This window comes from Chelonia mydas, chromosome 1 (genome assembly GCF_015237465.2).
Source record: "Chelonia mydas isolate rCheMyd1 chromosome 1, rCheMyd1.pri.v2, whole genome shotgun sequence".
Lineage (NCBI taxonomy): Eukaryota > Metazoa > Chordata > Testudines > Cheloniidae > Chelonia > Chelonia mydas.
This window is the reverse complement of record NC_057849.1, coordinates 172,594,122-172,614,130: the sequence shown is the minus strand read 5'-3', so window position 1 is coordinate 172,614,130 and position 20,009 is coordinate 172,594,122. Positions and strand designations below refer to the sequence as shown.

General features: G+C 40.5%; 1 protein-coding gene across 12 annotated transcripts in view; it reads left to right on the top strand.

Annotated features, from left to right (window-relative positions):
- USP25 (ubiquitin specific peptidase 25) overlaps positions 1-20,009 on the top strand; it is a 141,452-nt gene that overhangs the window by 103,521 nt on the left and 17,922 nt on the right. For 5 of the 12 annotated variants that reach the window (XM_037905785.1, XM_043538342.1, XM_037905833.1 and 2 more), the window contains 4 exons: positions 6,777-7,005; positions 9,235-9,435; positions 11,077-11,216; positions 19,580-19,693. In XM_037905785.1, coding sequence (XP_037761713.1) covers positions 6,777-7,005; positions 9,235-9,435; positions 11,077-11,216; positions 19,580-19,693 — 684 coding nt within the window. The remainder of the gene's footprint in view (positions 1-6,776; positions 7,006-9,234; positions 9,436-11,076; positions 11,217-19,579; positions 19,694-20,009) is intronic. The other 7 variants (XM_037905808.2, XM_037905800.2, XM_043538345.1 and 4 more) reach the window with 5 other exon arrangements.

Sequence of the window (20,009 nt, the reverse complement as noted above, 5' to 3'; positions counted from 1 at the left end):
CCCATCCTGATGTCAGCCTGCTGCCACTCAGCTCGCTGCCGGTCTGGGGTTCCGTCCGCCGGCTCCTGCTAGCCAGGGTCCCAGCTGCTGGCCCTGCTCAACCTGCTGCCGGTCTGGGATCCCGGCCCCACCCACAGAGTGGGTACCTACCTTCTCCCTGGTTCTAGCCCATTCTCTTCCTCTCTCTCTGCACTGAGCTGTGGGTGGGAGTGCACTGAGCACAGGGCTGGGGGTGAAGGAGCAGGCTGGGGGTTGGGGTTTAGGGTCTGGCCAGGAGCTAGAATGAGGGAGGGGGCTTAGGGTTGGGGCAGGAGGTTTGGGTGTGGAGTGCTTATCTGGGCAGCTCCCGTTTGGTGCGAGGGGTGCAGGTAGGAACATAGGGGGGGAGTGCAGGAGCTCCCGTTTGGTGCTCAGGGTGGGGGTGAGAATGTGGGGGGTGCAAGAGTCAGGGCATAGGGAGGCTGGGTATGTGTGGGGGTAGGTCAGTTTTTCCTAGAGGTACATTAAAGCTTTAGTACAGTGTTTGTAATAAATATTGGCAGCTCAGTGCTGATATTCAGACTTTCCAGCAGACCTACCTAGATAGTGTCCCTTAAAGTTCCTCCTCACAGGCAGGATTTGTTAAGGTCTACAATATAACAAAGAGGATACATGCTGCAGGTCATCTAGCAGTGACATTTGATAATTTGAAGGCTCACTGCTAAGTGCAACTATTAATTTTTTGGGACTGTAATTTAGTTAGCAGTAAAGGCACCTAGGCTCTCTAAGAAGGTCTTCAGATGTCCAAACGCAATTCCAAATAATCTGTGGTTTGTTGACTTCTGTGTGACATGAAGAAACACCTGCCTGCTCATTCACTTCTAGATGGCTACAGTTTATTAGCCAACAAGCATTACATTGGAGCGAGGAGGATAATTCGGTGAAAAAGTGTAAAAAGGTTCTTATAGTCAAGACCCAGCCAATATATTGGGGCTCAGGTGTCATTTTATTTCCTTGAAAATATGTAATTCCATATCCAAGGAAGATGAAGATGCCACATTGATTTGTTGGTACCTGATGTGCCACTACACCCATTGCTTAATCTAAAGCAGCGGTGTGTGCATCAAAGATTTAAAATGATAACTTGAGGTTCTGGAGGCTGCACAGATACCCAACCAGCCTAGTATCATATTCTGGGAGTAGGGATTGCCCCACAACACTGCTGTTCTTGGGAGCTGTCCTGACACAGTGAGGAGGAGGCTGATCTTTATAGTTGATTCAGCTGCCAACTTTTGAGTCTGGGCTATGGGAGTATAAAGGCATTTTGTTTTTCTTTTGTAGACTGCTTATGTGAGGGTACTTTTATAATGATCTTTTATTATTAATAGTGAGTTTCCAGTTGCTACAATCATTCCTTTTTAGGTCATAGTTCGAGGTTTGAGAGATTTCTGGATTCCATAAAACCAATTTCCTTGGAAAGATGGAACTGTGGTATTTGTTTTCTGTTTTGATAACCAGTGAACTTTGTAATATATACTCTGACTATATAAAAAACAAGACTTCTGAAACATTACATTAAAGCTAAAAATCATATGGGGAAACTGCAGTGGTCTATAAAGCCCTAGCAAAATGATCTTGTGACATTTATAGCTTAAATTCCTTTTTTGCCTTACCACCTTGACCAGGAAGGCCAAATAAATGGATTTATCAAAAGTTAATTGACATTTCTTCAAACTATATGAATACATGCCTTGTGAAACTAGAAATCTAAGTTTGTAATGGTCCTTTATTCCTATGGGAGTTCATTCCTCAGTGTTGGACTGGCCCCTGAGAAAGTTGCTGCACAGGTGAACTTTACTGTAGAAAGCTGCCTTGTCTGAGTGGAGTTGTCAGTCATGCTCTTCATCCTGGCGCTTTAGGTGATCTTTTAGATATCGTTGTCCCAGGCCATTGAGTGTCTTGAAGGTAGGGACTAAGACCTTGTACTTTTGTCATAATATTCTTTATGGGATGGCCGTGTAGAGAGTGGAAGAGAGGTTTCATGGGCTCATGGTGGTCATGTTGCTGAACAGACATATTGCAATATTCTGTGCTTGACAGTTTCGTAAAGGGTGATGTCTTCATTGCTCAGATGGGTTACGTTGCTGTAGTCCAGATAGGAGATGCATAACTGAGGCCAGGTCATTGGGCTCCAGATTGAGTTTTCTAGACAGGCAGAGATAGTAGAAAGCATTACTTGTAGACACTGCTACATGAGAGTTTAGTGTCAGTGAGAGTGCTCCTGGATCTCTTAAACTAGAATCTGAATCAAATTGACCGTGTGTGCATGTGCGTACGCATCTTCAACCACAGGAGACTGCAACATGGGTGCAAACTTCAAAATGCTTTCCTCTTTCCACCACCATAATCTCTGTCTTGCTTGGGTTTGACCTCAATTGTCTGTTGTTGATCTTGTCCAAGGCCTGGACTATTGTGGTGCTAATAGTGTGGTAATGTGAGATTCAGGAAAGGTAGAGCTGTGTATCTGAATTTTCTGGTACTTGAGGGTGTCGTCTTACCAGTTCACTTAATGGCTGCATATATATGCTGAATGGGATAGTAGAGAGAAGATTTCTCAAATTGGGCACCCAAAATCTCTAGTCATATCTGAAAACCTCGGTCATTCATGCTTTTTCAATTATCAGGATTACTCCATTACATTCTCCTTCATTATTTCTTCCACTACGTCAGTGTTTTTATGCTGCTTTGTTAGCTCAGTTTGATGCAGGGAGGAAACAAGAGGGTAATAGGGGGGTGGGTACACAATTTTGAAAGTTTCCCTTCCTGGGGATGTCTCTCTTGTTACACACATTGGTAGTTACCGCATGAAAGTTTAATGCTAATTACATACTTTGTGTGTTGCTGTGTACCATTAATCGCTTCTTGATATAATGGTTTATTGTGAGATACAGCTACTGGTACAGAATTCAGTTGTTAGCACTATACATCTCTCTCTTCATGGAAGGCTGCAATTAACATTCCTTGATCAGACTAAACAGTTCTGGCAGCTAGTTTGGCAGAGATAAAGAGGGATTGAAGTTAACCCAATTAGCGCAATTTTATTTAAAACTCAATTAAAACCTCAGTCCCAATGGGTTGTACTGTGCTATGCTTGTGGTGAGGGAATGTCATCAGAAAGGCATACAGAGGCTCCCCTCCCCGCCCCATTAGTCTTTCTAATTAATCTGCATACCCATATTCCTTTTAAAAAATGCTACCAAACCAGTTTGGTAACTCAGCTGTATTTGAACAATATTACCCACCCAGGACACTCATTTCACAGGACTGCCAAGATTCTTTCAGCTGGGGTTGCCAGCACTAAGGAGCTTTACGGAGCGCAATGTTCCTGTCTCAGGGACAGATGCAACCTTTGCTCCTCTTCCACTTTTCCTACTGGCTAGTTGTGAAGCAGCCTTGCAGTTTCAGGGAGTTTGCATAGCCTCATAGCTCAAAGAAACTGATATACAGTAGAACTTTGGGAATGGAGGTTATTTGTAACTCTGAAATGTTCATAACTGAACAAAAACATTACGGTTGTTCTTTCAAAAGTTTACAACTGAAAGTTGATTTAATACAGCTTTGAAACTTTACTCTGAAGAAGAAAAATGCTACTTTTAACCATCTTAATTTAAAGGAAACAAGCACAGAAAGTTTCCTTACCTTCTCAAATCTTCTTTTAATCTTGTCAAATCTTTCCCTTTATTTTTTTTTAGTAGTTTACATTTAACATAGTAGTGTACTGTATTTGTGTTGGTTTTTTTTGTTTTTTGTTTTTGTTTTTTGTCTCTTCTGCTGTCTGTACTTCCAGTTCCAAATGAGGTGCGTGGTTGACTGGTCAGTTCGTAACTCTGCTGTTCGTAACTCTGAGGTCTACTGTTTTGAGAATGGTAGCCCGGAATATTAGGGGCAAGTAAAAACCCTGTAATTACTTCAGGGAACATTCCAATATCCCTAATCATTGTTATAAGTGATCTTATTTTTTTATCATGACGATAACACAAATATTAAACTTGAAGTCTACTGCTGCAATAGTATAGCTTTCAAGATGTGTGCAACAAGAATCCAGCAGACGTTCTCCTACGCAGATCTTCACTCTAGGCTTTAGTTCTTTATAGTAATAAACCTGAAAGATAGCTTAAATTTTTAATATCAGACTGGCTTATTAGCACTCAAGATTGCTGTATGAATAGCATTGGGATCTCTTCCTCTTCATTTTGTTTTTCTTATATTGCTTGCCTTAGATTAAAATGCCATTCATTAACATCTTTAGTCCTTCTAAAAATCTCTTTTGTATTAAGGATAATAGTAATATTTAATGCTATTTTTATAGAATTGATATTTTTTTCCCTTGAACTTTTTTAAAGAAAAACACCTTCACCATTTTTTAAAGGTCTTTTAAGGTAGAGTGGATCATTCTTCCTTCTCTACTCTTATAGTCTGTAACACTTCTCATCTCTACTGCAAAAAGTCTTCAAATTCTGTCATAGGTGTTGCCAGAAGATGGTCACTAGCTAGCATCCTATGTCCCTAATGTGTTTAGAGTCTTACTGCTAACTTATTTGATCCTTGTATTCTACTGATCTAGAAAACCAAGGCAGATTTCTTGGAGAACCCCTCTTGGCCTTACTCACAGGTTTTTTGGTTATTTACAGCCACTGAAGGCAAGGTAGACTGCGTAGTCCAATAAGGCATCACTGTGAACAGAGGTTAATGTTTGTTGGTGACTGGTAAAAACTTAGACTTGTCTCCACATCTGCTGCAAATCTTTGTATCAATATTTTCATTGATTAGGAGCTAAAGTTCATGCTCTTAGACACTGAGGAAAGTGCAAGGACGTATACTTGTTGGCATGGTCTGGCCTAGACATTGATATGAAGTCCCTCTTCTGTTATCTCAAAATGAGGGGAGGACCCTCCACCTAGCCATGCTTCTCTCTAGCTAGCAGTTTCTTCACTGACTGAACACAATAAGAATGCAGCTGTTTTCTTGTATGCTCCTAATTATTATAGGTCTATTGGTACTCTCAAGATGTACTCTTTTAAAATGTAAGTGTTCAAATTTATGATGTACATGGAAATGAAGTGACTGAATTATCACTGATTTTATTAAACCACCAATATGTTACTGTTAATTTACATGGCCCTTTGCAAACTTAGGTATAATGCATTCCTTGTCCCAAAGAGTTAACAAGTCAAGTAAAGCAAGACAGACACACTGGAGGGAAAGACATGAGATAATAGTTAATGATATGCAGAATGTAGGAATGAAAAGAAGGGAGGAGGGATTGCTTGAAGAGTTGGATGCTAAATGAGGGGGGAGAGGGTGAGCACCTGGCATACAATAACAGGAAGTCAGTTCTGTGCATCAAAGGCTGGAGCAGAAGAGTAAGATCACAGGGTTGGGATGAATCCAGGAAGCGAAAGCATGTGGAGGGTGGGGTGGGAAAATAAAAACAGATGTGCAGACTGCCAAGATGATGACTTTACTGTTTTGTGTTAATTGGGAGATGGTAGAATCCAGTGAAAACTTTAAGTGATTTTATGTATTTTGCCAGATGTTTTAGTATAGGTTGACTGTATTTTTTACCTGGCTGTTTTTTCTTCTAATTTTATTGTTTTGTTCTATTAGACGCTTAGATGCCTATCAACAAATGGCTTATTAATGTGTTAAATAGGGTATCTTCTCTGTGTCAACCATTTGAGTACTAAAATTGGCCATCTTTGACAGGCAGATGGCCTCTGTTCTCTTAATTATTTACTCAGATGACAATAACTGGTGCATTGAGTGCACCAATTATTATATGAGGAAACCATTCATTTATGTAGTTTGTTAGTGATGCAGTCAACATGATCAGACAATTAGAACCTAAACTCAGTATATTGTTTGACTTATTTGTCTCTGCTGCAGCACGCTTATATTTATGCTTTGGAAAGACTTGCTTAAACCGGGAAACATGTGACTCAGCTGCTAGATGGGTTTTTTTTTTTTAATGTTAAGCTTTTTAACAGTATGTAATCTAGAGTTTGAAGTTTGCTACTTTCAGATTTGAGAAAAGGAAGTGGCTGATTGCTTGAAGTTCCAGACATGGTACTTGAACATGGCAGTGGTAGAAGAATCGTGATGTTTGCATGATGAGTTGTAGTCACTCTGGGATGGAGCTGATCTAAAGGATCTGTGTGTCTGTACTGTACACTGGAGAATGAAAAAGAACATGCTCTGAGGAAGACATCTATTGTCTTTAGTCGATTGCTTTTGAAAAGTTTGTAGTGACTATCTGAGTGGTGCTTGACCCAGGTAAACTGTCAGTTAGGAAAATAAAGCTATAGTCTCCTTATAACCCATGTTACTTTGTCTGATTTTTCAAGTGTCCAGATCAGTATTCTGAGCACTGCTCGCTACTCTCCCACATCTGGAATCCATATAGAGGCCATCACTTGCAGAGGAGGAGGTTACTTACTGTAACTGGAGGTTCTTCTAGATGTGTGGTCCCTATTTAGATTCCAGTACCTGCCCTCCATCCCCTTACTGGTAAGCGGGACTGGCGTTAACGCACAAGACTTGGATGCACCACACAGCCAACGCGTGATGTACAACCGATGCTACTATGAACAGTTCTGGCACCAGTGCTTGGCACGCATGCACACGCACATCTGGAATCCAAATAGGGATCCCACATCTTGAAGAATCTCCAGTTATAGTAAGTAACCTCCTCCTACTGTAATGGCAACAATATTTAAATTATGCTTTCTTTCTGTTAGGTTCCTTATCGGTTACATGCTGTACTCGTTCACGAAGGCCAAGCTAATGCAGGACACTACTGGGCATACATTTATGACCACCACCAGAGGAGATGGATGAAATATAATGACATTTCTGTGACAAAGTCAACTTGGGAGGAGTTGGAACGTGACTCTTTTGGTGGTTACAGGAATGCCAGTGCATACTGTTTAATGTATATCAATGATAAGGAACAATTCTTGATACAAGGTAATGTCTGGGGCATATTTTCAGCATGAAATACAGTATGTGGAAGTTGTGCTCATGGTGTTGACTTCCTGAGTGATTCTGTTGCTTTACTGAATATCTGAACTGTGGCTAATATAATTATAGCAGAATTTAAAAGCTTGAAATTTAAACTTGTATATAATACTTTATTTACATGTGAAATAATAGTCATATGGTTATTTTAATTCCTATTGTTGATTAAAATGTTACATATGCATTTTTGTTGAATACAAAGAAAACTAAGCAACCTCCCCCCAAAAAATCCCCATGTTCCTGTGGAGTTCAGTACAAATGCAACAATGATATCCTGCTTTTATACAATTTTACAAGCGAACATTGCTTAATTGTAGATCAGCTAAAGAATATTGTAGGTGTTTAGCTGTCCAAGTTATAGCCCTAAAGATGGGGTTGCTATGTGGAGTGATGTCAGAATCTTTAGTGTTTAAAGAAATGAGTAGAAAGTGAAATGTTTAATTCTGCTCATAGGTATCAATGTTTATAGTTTTCTAGAGGGCAAAAAATACTGCCCATCTTTTGAGTAGTAAGTATCATAAGGTCACAGTACGAAGTGCTTCCGCATTATTAAAATAGCAAAATAAAATGTTTACCAAATGAAGACGTCATGGTGAGGGCATAGGTTTATCACAACACCAGAGAGTAAAACCAAAAAAGTTAAATGTTAAAAGCTGTAGAATAGGTCACTTTTACATGTTCTCAGGAATATTTTTCTTGCCTTCAGCCACTTAATATACTTTTTTATGGAGTGTAAAAACAAAAAAACCTGAGACTTGTAGCAAATTATCAAAATGAGCACTTCATAGCTAACTTACATTTTGAGTTCTTCCTTGTGAAAATCAAAACAAAGGAACACAGCAGGAACCTGTTTATTCGACCCTGCCTTAACCGGCTCTCTCCATTTACTGAACAACCAGGACTCCAGGGCCAGAAACAACCGTTAGATGGCACTGCAGCATTGCATTTTCCAGTTAATCTGTAGTTTTGATTATCTCATCTGGCCCCAATTGGCCAGTCCCAATTAGACCGGCTAAAACTTATGTAGTTTGAAATTTCTCTCTCCAGATAACACTTCTTGGGAACACATCCCTTGTTGCATTAAATCGTGTCCAACCAGAAAGCAATGTCTAGGGAGTATATACATATACTTCCACAGGAATACAAATGTTCACTGCAAAGATACATGACAGAAAGCAGTCCCGCTGCTCACCGTTCTTGTCTGGCCACGATAGACAAGTGTATCTTTAACTATATTATGAATAAATTGTGGTGATGGACCATGTGTTCCTCAATCCTATTTTTTATAACTAGTTTGTAGTTTAAATCGTAGTTCAAAAATGTTTTAGAAGAAAATATATATTCTCCTTCACTGTCCCCTCTTGTGGCAACAGATGATGTAGATTGACTATTCAGTGGAGGTTGGCTGTTCATCTGACAGGACAGACAGGAGAGTTTCTTATGCCTATAGTGCTATGGCACTTGGGGCCTTCACTGTTCTCTCCACACCCAGACATGAGCGAATTGGTCCCAGAAATCAAAGGACTACTTGTTACAGGTTACATGGATCTTCAAAACCTCACTGTGTAGAATGAGAATACCATGAAGAACTTGGATTTTTGGTTACAACTTAGTGACAAGTTTCTAGGCCTTAAAAATGTAAAGCAATATAAATCTATCTTCATAAGGTAAAAAGTTAGAAATCTCACTTATTTTTAAATGAGAACTAAGATTAGCCTCAACATTTCTAGATCCCCAGATTCATAAGGGGCCTCTCGCCACAGTCTTCATTGGCCCCAACTTGTGGCTCTGCCAGTCTAAAAGTTCTAAGTCTAACTAAGACCAAGTGGAATGGAAAGCAATTGGTCCCTTATGTACTTTAGCTGTGAACGTTTTGATTCATAGGCTGCACACAGCCCCAGAGGTTTGGCTTTTTAGGTGGTAATGAGCTTATGGTGCCTAAGAGCAAGACTTAAATTGCAGAAGCAATATGCTTCCTGAACTCCACTCCAGGTGAGTAAGCTTCCTGCATATGACAAATGATAAACTGAGAAGCATGCATAAATGTGAGACAACTTTTTTAATTTTGCTGGTATATTGTGTGCTTTCAAGAATGCTCATTCTGAATGCCTTTCATCCACGTGTATCCCTGTCGCCTTTCATTATTCTGTGAAACATATAAACTATGTGGTTTTACAGAAGAATTTAATAAGGAAACTGGTCAGATGCTGCTTGGAATGGATACGTTACCTCCTGATTTAAAGGACTATGTCAAGGAAGACAATAAGCGGTTTGAAAAGGAACTAGAAGAATGGGATGCAGAACTTGCTCAGAAAGTACAACAGGAAAAGTTGTTAGCATCTCAGACGCCCAGGATGCCAGCACCCTCCTCTGCTCCAGGTTGGTCTGCATACATTTTTTATGGGGGGGAGGGACAAAAATAAAGCTTTACATGCGCTAGTGCCAGCTGTAAACTGTCCTATCTTTGAAGATACTGAACTGTTTTTCTTCACAACTGAATTGTTTTCAGCAGAAGTTCTATAAAGTAACCACATTTGAAGTTTGGTTTTTAAATGGGCATTGGTTTCTGTTGGGGGTTTTCTTTTCTCATTAAAATAAAAAATATATATTTAAAAAAAAGCCTCCTGGATGGTCTTACCAATGTTGAGTACTTTTCTGCCCTTGTGAAGTTCCAGTACCACCTCAGCTGAAGGCATTCTTCAAAATTGAAAATGTGCCCTGATTTTTCAAAAGGGCGGAGTAGTTAACCGCTTCTGTTGGCCTTTTATTTTAAGAAATTGGTATTTCCAGAGTATTTTCCCTTGCTCCTTTCTCTAAATTTTCCTGGTACTCAGATACTCTAGATTTACAGTAATGCAAGAGCAGAAGTTATCCGTAAGGAGAGGGAGCAATTGTGTGGTATATGGGATATTTATTGTTGTAGTGGAATTAAATTAAGAAATAGGAAACCTTTAGGCTGATTACCAGGAAAATACTGAGAATGTTAAGGATGGTGTGGTGGACTCCAAAGAATAGTGGTGGAAACTCCACTGCTTGGGACTTACCTGACCTGAACAGACAATTGGTGAACTACTTGTTCAGACAGTCCCCCACTGACATAGAGAAAGAGACTAGGTAGGGTTAATAGGCTATGTCCATTTCTATCTTTGATGGTTCTACAGTGTAATACTTAAGATGACTAGACGCGTTTGGATAGCGGGAGACTGTCATTCATACATTCTCGTCACTCTTGGATCATTAAAGATTGTATGCTCATTTAGTAGTGACAGACGCACACACATCATAGTTTGGCCAAATGGATCTAGAAAATTGGTGTACTGATAATGTTAAACTGCATTTTTTTTTATTCCAAAGAGTGATTTCATCTTCTAAATGTCTTGTTTTTCAGTTACTTGGAACAACCTAGTTTTTGTTCTCTGTATTAGTGATACAAAACATTTAATGAATTTCTCTTGAAATTTACGAGCAGATGTTTATCCTGTTTTTGTTTTACTAACTGAAAGCAATAAGCAAGTCTGTTTTATTTTCCTTAGTGAAGATTCTATGTTTAAATGGAAAGGAATTTGTGTTGTCTTAGTTGTTTGAAAAGTAAAATGTATTGATTTGTAATGTATGTTTATTTTGCAATATAAACCTTTTAGATTTAAACTGTTAGCTATTTTAGGCCACAGTCCCACAAGGAGATTCAGGAAGAACCTTACACTCATGTACAGCCCGAGGCTCAACATGGGTACTGTGTTCTGCTTGAGCAGGGCTTACAGGCAATTCAAATATGTTAAATATGATTTTAAACTTTTTTAATCCTAAAACAGTTCACTAAGCTCTTCCAGTGTTTTCTTAAACTAGAAAAGATGGGACTAATTTTGAACATGGATCTAAAGCAGATTTGTGTGAATTATTTGTCATAACTTGCTTTTTTGTGCAGATTTCTTTAGCACTTACTTGTTAATCCAAATAACATGGATAGACTTAGCTATGTTAAGAAATGGAATTGCTTATCTTACGTTTTTTGTCACTAAGTTCAAGCAGGAGAACCAGAGTATTTAGAGCAGCCATCAAGAACTGATCTCTCAAAGCATTTGAAAGAAGATTCTGTACGAGCAATCACTAAAGCATTAGCTGAACAGGAAGATGGAAGTCCTGAAACTGTCATGCAAACGGTGAGGATATTTTCAAGATTTTAATACCCCTTCTTTTGTTATCTTGCAAGTGGCAGGTATTATAATATCTGATAAAAGAGAAAATTATTCCCTCGAAGAGAGCATTAACCTTTTCTTAACCTTTATACGCTATTCAGAAGAAATGGAGTATACCTAAAGGCTGATGATGGGGTAAAACTAGTGACGTACATACATTGTATGTAATTATCATACTTCTTTATGGAGTACAGTATGTTGTTTCTTAAATAATGGTCACACGTCTCTGTGTCCACCTACAATTAATAATTTTCTTGTTATGGGAGTATATTAAGTAGTATTCCTCCCAGAACACTAAAAGATATTAGGGTTTTTTTTAACATTTATTTAGGGATTTTAAGTCATCAGTATCCCTGAAAGGTTTCATCAGTTGATGTAGCTTTTAAGGTTAAGCATTGTATTTATGGAGGATATATGTAGAGGTAGTTGAATACTTGGGGGGAGACATGAATATCCTGCTTCAATTCTATTTGAGCTAGGATCCTATTCTAGGAGTTAGTATTTGAATTCACATGTCTTCGAAATAGGTCTTCATGATTCATCACATGTATATATTTAACTTAGAATACATATGTTACACCAGCCAGAATATTGGGTAATTACTTTTTATGTGAATCCTCCAAAGACTTCCAGTACTTCACTTCAGATAGTCTTCAAGTAATTTTGAGTACTGAATAAAAGTGCAAATAGTAAGGCTGCTTCGTGAATTATGAAGCTAAAATTCAATGAATTTTACGTTCAGCAAATATTCTTTGACCAACTGTAGGTATAAGTATTTGATCACATATGTTTGCATAAATAGAAATACATTTTGAAAGCACAAGCAACTTTATTGGAATAATTTTTTTAAATCAAAATAATGTAACATATGTCAGTTTATTATTTATTTCCCCAGTTTGGCTTGCTAAGTCATCGTGGAGCAGTGTATGAACAACAAAAATAAAAAAAACAAAACTGTGGCCTGAGTCCTAATTGTCCAGAGCTAAACAAGCCCACCTAGTCCCAGGAACTAACAGGCAAGCATATATACCAGTAAATGCTCATATCTCACATCAAGAATTAGGATACTTTTGTGGATCAAGTCCACTTGGAAATGGAATCCTGGATTGGTGCTTAATCAAAGCAGAAGTGTGTTTCTCCTATCTCTCAACCATTGTGATGTCAAGAGAGCAGAGACACTGCTGAGTTGTGGTTTAAAATCAATGGGAAACTAATCTAACTCTTGACACCAAGACATACTGTCACCAATATTTCTAGTTTAATGTTTAACTGGCCGCCTGTGTTCTCAGAGAAAATAATCTGTCATGATTAACAGAGCCTAAATCAGAAAAATCAATGCCAACGTAGCAAAACAGACTGGGAAAATTATATGTTGTGCATTGTACCTATTTGTGTTACCCCAAAATGAGGATGTGAAAGTCCTCAACGATATCCTGCCTACCCTTGTCCTCTACCTTGGGTCTGCTGGCTTCCCTCCAGATACGCCAGGATAGATGCATACTAGCATGGTTTCAGGGAACAACATACGTCAGTTCAGGCCTGTCACATGGAATGAACAGTCCCAGTGGGTTACAAGATTGTGGTTGGGGGGAGGAATTAATTGTAGGAGAGGCAGAAATTTTATTGTATGTTTGAGAAACCTAGATGTCTTCATGTTAAGTCGGTAACAGAAAGTTTTTCTTCAGGTAGTGTCTCTGTGGCTGCTCCATTTCAGGCACTCCCGCACCTTTGATCAGAGGTTTTTGGTTCCAGTGCCCATTCGGCCTTTATGCTCTCTACACATACGCGTGTCCCGTACCAAAGTTATATAGGGCTGCACAGACGAACTGCCCTCAGTTCCTACTTGACCACCTTTAGTCTAAGATGGAGTGCTGCACATGCCTGCTTCTACTACCTGCCTTAGTGTTGTTATATACGTCGTAGTTGTATATAGTTGTTCGCTGTTTGTTTTAGAGCTTCTGTCTTTCCCTTTTGCTTGTGTTTTCCCAACTTGCAGGGTCATTTCGGACTTGTATTTTCTGAGGTATGCCGGGATCACCGGGCAAGGGAGAAGACTTATGCTATCTTGGCCACCTTGAGATCCCAGTTACCGAAAGCATCCAGGGCTTTGTAGTACTGAAAGCTTTGCAATCTAAGTTGATGGTGTTGACAATGAGCAGGCGTATTAAATCTTTCTCAAAGATGTCTGTCACCAGATACCTCAGGCACCAAGAAGAGTGCTGTTGAGGCTCCAGGTGCTTCTGGTATCATGAAGATGTCTAAGACTGCTTCTAAAAGTCATCCCTCTGCCAAGGAGGACTCAATACTGAAGACCACCTCTGTTTCTGGTGGTCATGTCCATGCAAGCAGACAAGTGCCATCAGATTCTTTGGTATCCTCAGTATTTAATTCGGTGCTCCGGACTGTTATATCTGAGTCTATGCTTGGATGTGCTCGTTCCTCAATGCAGACGAGTCAGGTATCTACCTCGGTGCTGATATCAACCTCCAGAGTTCCTCCAGTACCAGAGGAGTTCAGATACGAGACCTCTTCATCTCCAATGAACCAGAGTCTCCAATGCTTACTGGTACCACGCATCTCTCATTACTGAGGTCTTCTGGGTCACTCTCTAGTCATTTCTCATTGTGACACTCTACTTCTCTGACTTACACTATCCAAGGAGAACAATTATCATCTCCATTAGAATATGTGGAAGAGGAATCTGATTCGATTCACAGCTTTCTGTTTAAGTGTTTCACGTTTATTCAAGGAGAGTTTGCTCTCCGCCGCACGTGGAGAGAAGGGAAGATAGATGATCCCCACCTTCCTACAGCTGGAGGGGCAGGAGGCAAGGGCTGACAAGGATGTAGCATCTTGCACAAATATTTCTTGATGAGGCTATAATGCCTCCAACACTTTCCATGGCAGATGACTTTCCAGAGTTCCAGGAGCTGATGAAACAAACTGCTCTTCTCCACTTCCTCACAAGGGATTTGGACTCCCACCATAAACCCCTGGATATTTTACATTCTTCAACTTCAACATGTGTGGCACTTCCAATTAATGAGGCTCTTCTAGAGCCAGCCAAGACTGTCCAGCAAACTCCTGCCACAGCACCCCCTGCATGCAAACATACTAGCAAAAAATACCATACGTGCTGGTCATGGATTCAGAATTTTTATTTTCACATGTGACACCAAATTCCTTGGTTGTGGATGTAGTTAGAGGATGGGAGGCAATACAAAACCAATGCTATCCCATTTAACAAGGTCCAAAAGCATCTTGATCTTTTTAGTCGCAAAAACTACTCCTCTGCAACACTACAGTTCAGGATAGTAAATCATCAGGAGTTCATGTCAAAATATCACTATCTGAATTACAGCAAATTTAGTATCTTTATTAAATATTTTCCACAGGACCACTGTGAACAATTTAAGACCATCGTAAATTAAGATCTGGCAAAATCGTCTTTACAGACTTCCTCGGATGCAGCCGATAGTGTAGCCTGTTCCATCTCCACCGTGATGCAATAAGCACCAGGGCTCCAGCTGTGCAGCTTCCACAGGGAGGTACAGCCTACTGTAGAGGGTCATAAGTTATTTTCAGGCTTTACAGACAGTCCCTTCACACTTTGAAGGATTCGAGGGCCACTCTTAGGCCTGGTCTACACGGGGGGAGGGGGCGGCGAGCTAAGTCAGTCTAAGTTACTCAACTTCAGCTATGAAAATAGCGTAGCTGAAGTCGACGTACTTAGAGCTACTTATCTCAGTGTCTTCATCTTCGACTGCTGACGCTCCCCTGTCAACTCCGCCTACGCTCCTCGCTCCGGTGGAGTACCAGATTCGACGGGAGAGCACTTGGAGGTCGATTTATCGTGTCTTCACTACATGCGTAGACATGTCCTTAGATCCCTTGGGATCTATATACTTATAAATGAAAGGAAATTTAGCAGGTGTTAGATGGCCCAAAGATCTCGCAGAGTTTACTTTTCTACTCTCTGTAGATGACCTTAACCTTGGGCGAAGAGACCAAGGTATTCCAAAAAGAAAACTACTACTGACAGAGCTACTTCATCCCAGCCATCTGCGGTGGCTAAGCTCCAGTTTTGATGGCTTGGTCAGGAGTCTGAACCACCCCCTCCACAGAGACTTGCTGTTGCACTGTCCTGTCCTCCCCTGACTCGGATACTGCCTTTCCCAATTCCATCCTGCATGGGCAACAATAACATCTGATAAATGGGTTTTGGAAGTCATAACAGGTGGTTATTCCATCCATTTTACCTCCACACCTCCCTCCCACCCACTTCCTCTTCTCTGTTCAGGGACCCAACGCACAATCAGTTGCTGAGACCGGATGTCATCTCCCTTCTATGCTTAGGGGTCATAGACTGAGGTCCAGTCCAGCATAGGGGAGAGGGGTCCCCAAAAAGAACAGAGGATGGAGACCAATATCAGATCTCAGACTTCTAAACAGCAACGTCAAACAGATTATCCCTAGCTGACAGTTCAGTGGGATAGATTTTATAGGACTTTCTCTAGATGCCATGATAGCCAAGGCTTACTTACCTATGGACATGTTCACAAACCTGAAAATCTTGTCTGAAGGACTCTAAGTCCTCAACCTTGACAAGAAATTGTCTTCAGCTGTAGGGTCATATGGCAGCTTGTGTCTTCATTAATCCAACATGTCAGATGACATCTCCAGCGTTTACAGGGATGGTTGAGGACCACTGACACACCAAACGAGCAGAGTCTAGATAGACAGGTCTCTGTTCTCATTGCGTTCTGGACTCGCTCAATATGTGGAAGAATCTTTCCAAGATCTGTATGGCAGTTCCTTTTTTTTCAAGCTCCTCTGACCATTATCACTTCAGATGCATCTCTCTAGGGATAGGGAGCTGATCTCAAATCACACATCATCCAGGGCAAGTGGTCTCCCCACGTGGGTTTTCTGCACATCAACATTCTGGAACTGAGACCAGGCAGGAGGGTATGCTCCCTCTTCCTTCCACTGATCAGAGCCAAATCCGTCACGATCATAATGTACAATGCGACCTGCATGTTCTACATCAGTTGTCAGGGCGGGACATGTTCCCTTTCACTCTGTGCCGAAGTGATAAAACTCTGGAATTGGTGCATAGTTAACCAGATAGTCATCTCATCATCTTCCCTTCCAGGTATTAAGAACACCATGGCTGACTACCTCAGCAGATGCTTCTCTCGGAGTTACAAGTGAGAGTTGGATTCAGGAGTCCTCAGCAGGATATATTTAACATGGGGGTTTCCAGAAGTGGACTTTATTGCACTGCAGCCAATGCAAAGCGCAATAAGTTTTGTTTGAAAAGGGGGACCTGAACCCAATCACTAGGAGATTCCTTCCTCATCTCATGGATGAAGGGCCTCCTTTTTATGCATATTGGCTAATACCGTTGCTCTTGAAAATTCGAAGTCAAGCAAGACAAAGTTGTCATGTTTGCGCTGACTTGACCATGAAAAGTTTGATGTCCTTATGTCATTAGACTTGCTTCTCGTCCACCACTGCGACTTCTGATCAGTTCTTGTTTGTTGTCTCAGGACACTGGTCAGACACTTCACCCCAGTCTGGAATTTCTCTGGCTCCGGGCATGACTCCTCAATGGTTCTCTGGATTAGAGACTACCCATTCAACAGAAGTGCAACAGGTGTTATTAAACAGTAGAAAGAAATCCATGTGACAAGCTTAACTTCAAAAATGAAGGAGATACTACCTCTGGCAGACCCATTGGCCAGTCTCTCCTGCCCGCTCTCTTGCTTCGTTGTCCTGGACTACCTTTTTGGAATTAAAAAGATCAGGTCTTCCTATGAGCTTCATCAAGGTTCACTGAGTAGCTGTAACAGCCTTTTGTTCCCTCGTCAAAGGTTTTTCGGCGTTTGCTCACCCCACGATATCAAGATTTCTCAGAGATGTGGTTAATCTTTTCCCTCAAATTAGAGAACTTACTCCAGTATGGGACTTAAACCTGACTGACAGTTACCTTATGAATTACCCTTGTGGGCCATTAGCCATGTGTTCATTGCTTCACCTATAGCTGAAAACAGTTTTTTTTTGTTTTTGTTTTTTTTTCTGGTGGCCGTCACTTCTGCCTGGAGGGTCAGAGAACTGGAGGTTTTAATGACAGACCCTCCTCCATTTCCTGTGTTCTTCAAGGAAAAGGTCTTGTTCCGACCACATCCAAAATATTCCTCTAAGGTATCTTCCAATGTTCTTATTAACCAGACCATTCATCTCCCCTACTGCTTGTTTCAATTGCAGACCAATACAAAGGATCTACAATTCCTATTCACAAAAAGAAAAGGAGTACTTGTGGCACCTTAGAGACAAACAAATTTATTGGAGCATAAGCTTTTGTGAGCTACAGCTCACTTCATCGGAAACAGACTAACACAGCTGCTACTCTGAAACCAATCTCTATCCAGAAATTTTCAAGATGAAGATCTGGGTGTGTCATTTTATGTTACGACTTTGCCAGCATCAACCTTCTTCTAGAGCATTAGCTCATTCTACAAGGTTATAACCTACTTTCATGGCATTACTGAAGAATGTTCCAGTTGCTGAAGTGTGCAGAGCTGCAACCTGGGCTTCAGTACATACTTTCTCCAACCACTGTACTTTGGTTGATGTCTCTAGATCAGATAGTGTAGTTGTCAATGCAGTTTTGTCTTCAGTATTAGACTATGTTACAAAGCTCCCTCCTCCTTGTCAGAATACTGCTTGGGAGTCACCTGAAGTGGAGCACCCATAGGGACACTACTGTACGAAGGGAGAGAGGTTACTCACCTTGTGCAGTAACTGAACTTCTTCAAGATGTGTCCCCCTATGGGTACTCCACTACCTGCCCTCCTCTTCTCCTTCTGAGTTTTTTTTTCTGCAGGACTTTGCAGCAGAAAAGAAACTGAGGCTGATTTGTCTGTTCAGCTCTGAATATCCTCAGTGTGGGGCACAAGGATGTATAGGGTACATGCATGAGCCGAACAAGACCTGCTACCAAAAGTCTCTGATTAAAGGTGCAGGGGTACACATGTCCCTGAAATGGCGCACGTGTAGGGACACACATCGCTAAGAACTCCGGTTACTGCACAAGGTGAGTAACCTATGTTCAGAAAGAGGCAAAGTTAAGGCTCCTTGTGCCCCCTTTATCTTGTATTTGGACGGTATTTGGACCCCTTTATAAAAGTATTTGGACAATATTAAGTATTTAATAACATTTTTCTGAAATTTTCTGCCACAAATTAAGCAACTTTTCAGTATAAATACCTTGTTTAGTAACACTGTGCACTGTGTCTTCTAAACAACTAGGTCCTAAAAACTAGGTTTTAATTGGTGCAAACATACTTTTATTAGCTGGTTTTAGTAATCTTCTGTTACATAAGCGTGTACAGTTCAGACAGACCCATACTGTCTTCTTTTCCTTTCTTCATTTTCCCTTCTCTTCACAGCCATCTTCCCCTTCCTTTATTTTGCTCCCTTTCTCATATTAACCTTCTCACCCAAGCTCTTCCCCCAGCTTAAAAAAACAAAACCCAAACCCAGCAAAACTTGTGACAAGCCATGTGCCAGTCACCACCACAATCATTTACTTGTTCTACTTATGTCCCCTGCCCTTTTTTCTGTTCCTGAGTTTTCAGTGGTAAGCTCTTCAGGACCAGAACTCCATCGTCTTGTGTGTTTATACAGTGTCTGTCTGGGACAAGGGGGCCTGTTCCTTATTGGGACTTCTGGGTGCTAATAGAATAAAAATTATTATCATAGTTCTTACAGCAGAATATAGACGTTAGAGGATTTTGTTTCTGTGGCACATGATTGCCACGTGACTCTAATCCAAGCAAATTGTCAGATGGCATAAACTGTGATAGCTCTGTTGAAGTCAGTGCAGCCATCCATGACAGTTTGATTTCAGTGGTGCTAAGACAGTTTATACCAGCTGAGGATCTGCCCCTTAGTGTCAAAAAATTTGTCACAAGAACACATTAGATCACTCTAGTGCTACAGTTACAGAGAAGGTATAAGCATTACAATGACACATAATTTTACAGCAAAAAGGAAAATCACTTTTCTAAAAAGGTGTTAAGACAAATTGAAGGCCAAGACTTGTGGAAACATCGAGTGTAAAATTCACTACTTAAGATTTTTCATACCTTTGAATTTCTTTCAAAAATCCAAATAGTGGGAGAGAATGCAGGTGGTCTAATACCATAAAGTCTAGCAAATCCCAGCAACACAAGATTGTTTTACTTATCAGTCTCATTTTGGTTTTTCTTTTCTCTTCTTTTTTCTGACTTTTTCATACTGATGATGATTTTCTCCTGCAGAGCTCTGATAACACCCCAGCTCAACCAGCTCCTAACCAGCGTGTTGTAGAGGTGGCGATTCCTGATGTAGGGACTTTTGTGATTGAGTCAGAGGAGGGGGGTTATGACGATGAGGTACCTTTGATTGCAGTCTTGTGCACAGTTGCTACACTAGTATTTTCTTTTGCTGCCTGGTGTGAGAATTTTTTGGCATGTTTGCACATTGTGGCGCTTAACAGATATCTGCATAACTGAAAGCTTAGCAATTTGTGTTAATGATCTCTTGAAATTCACAACAAAAATTTACAGAAAAGAGCAGCAATTACCCTAATTGGGCACATTTTTTATGTGGTATGAAATGATTATAGGAAGGCACATATATCTGTGCCTTTTGAGCTATTGGAAGTTTAGTATTATCTTAGGCTTAGTGTAGTCTATGAAATATATTTAT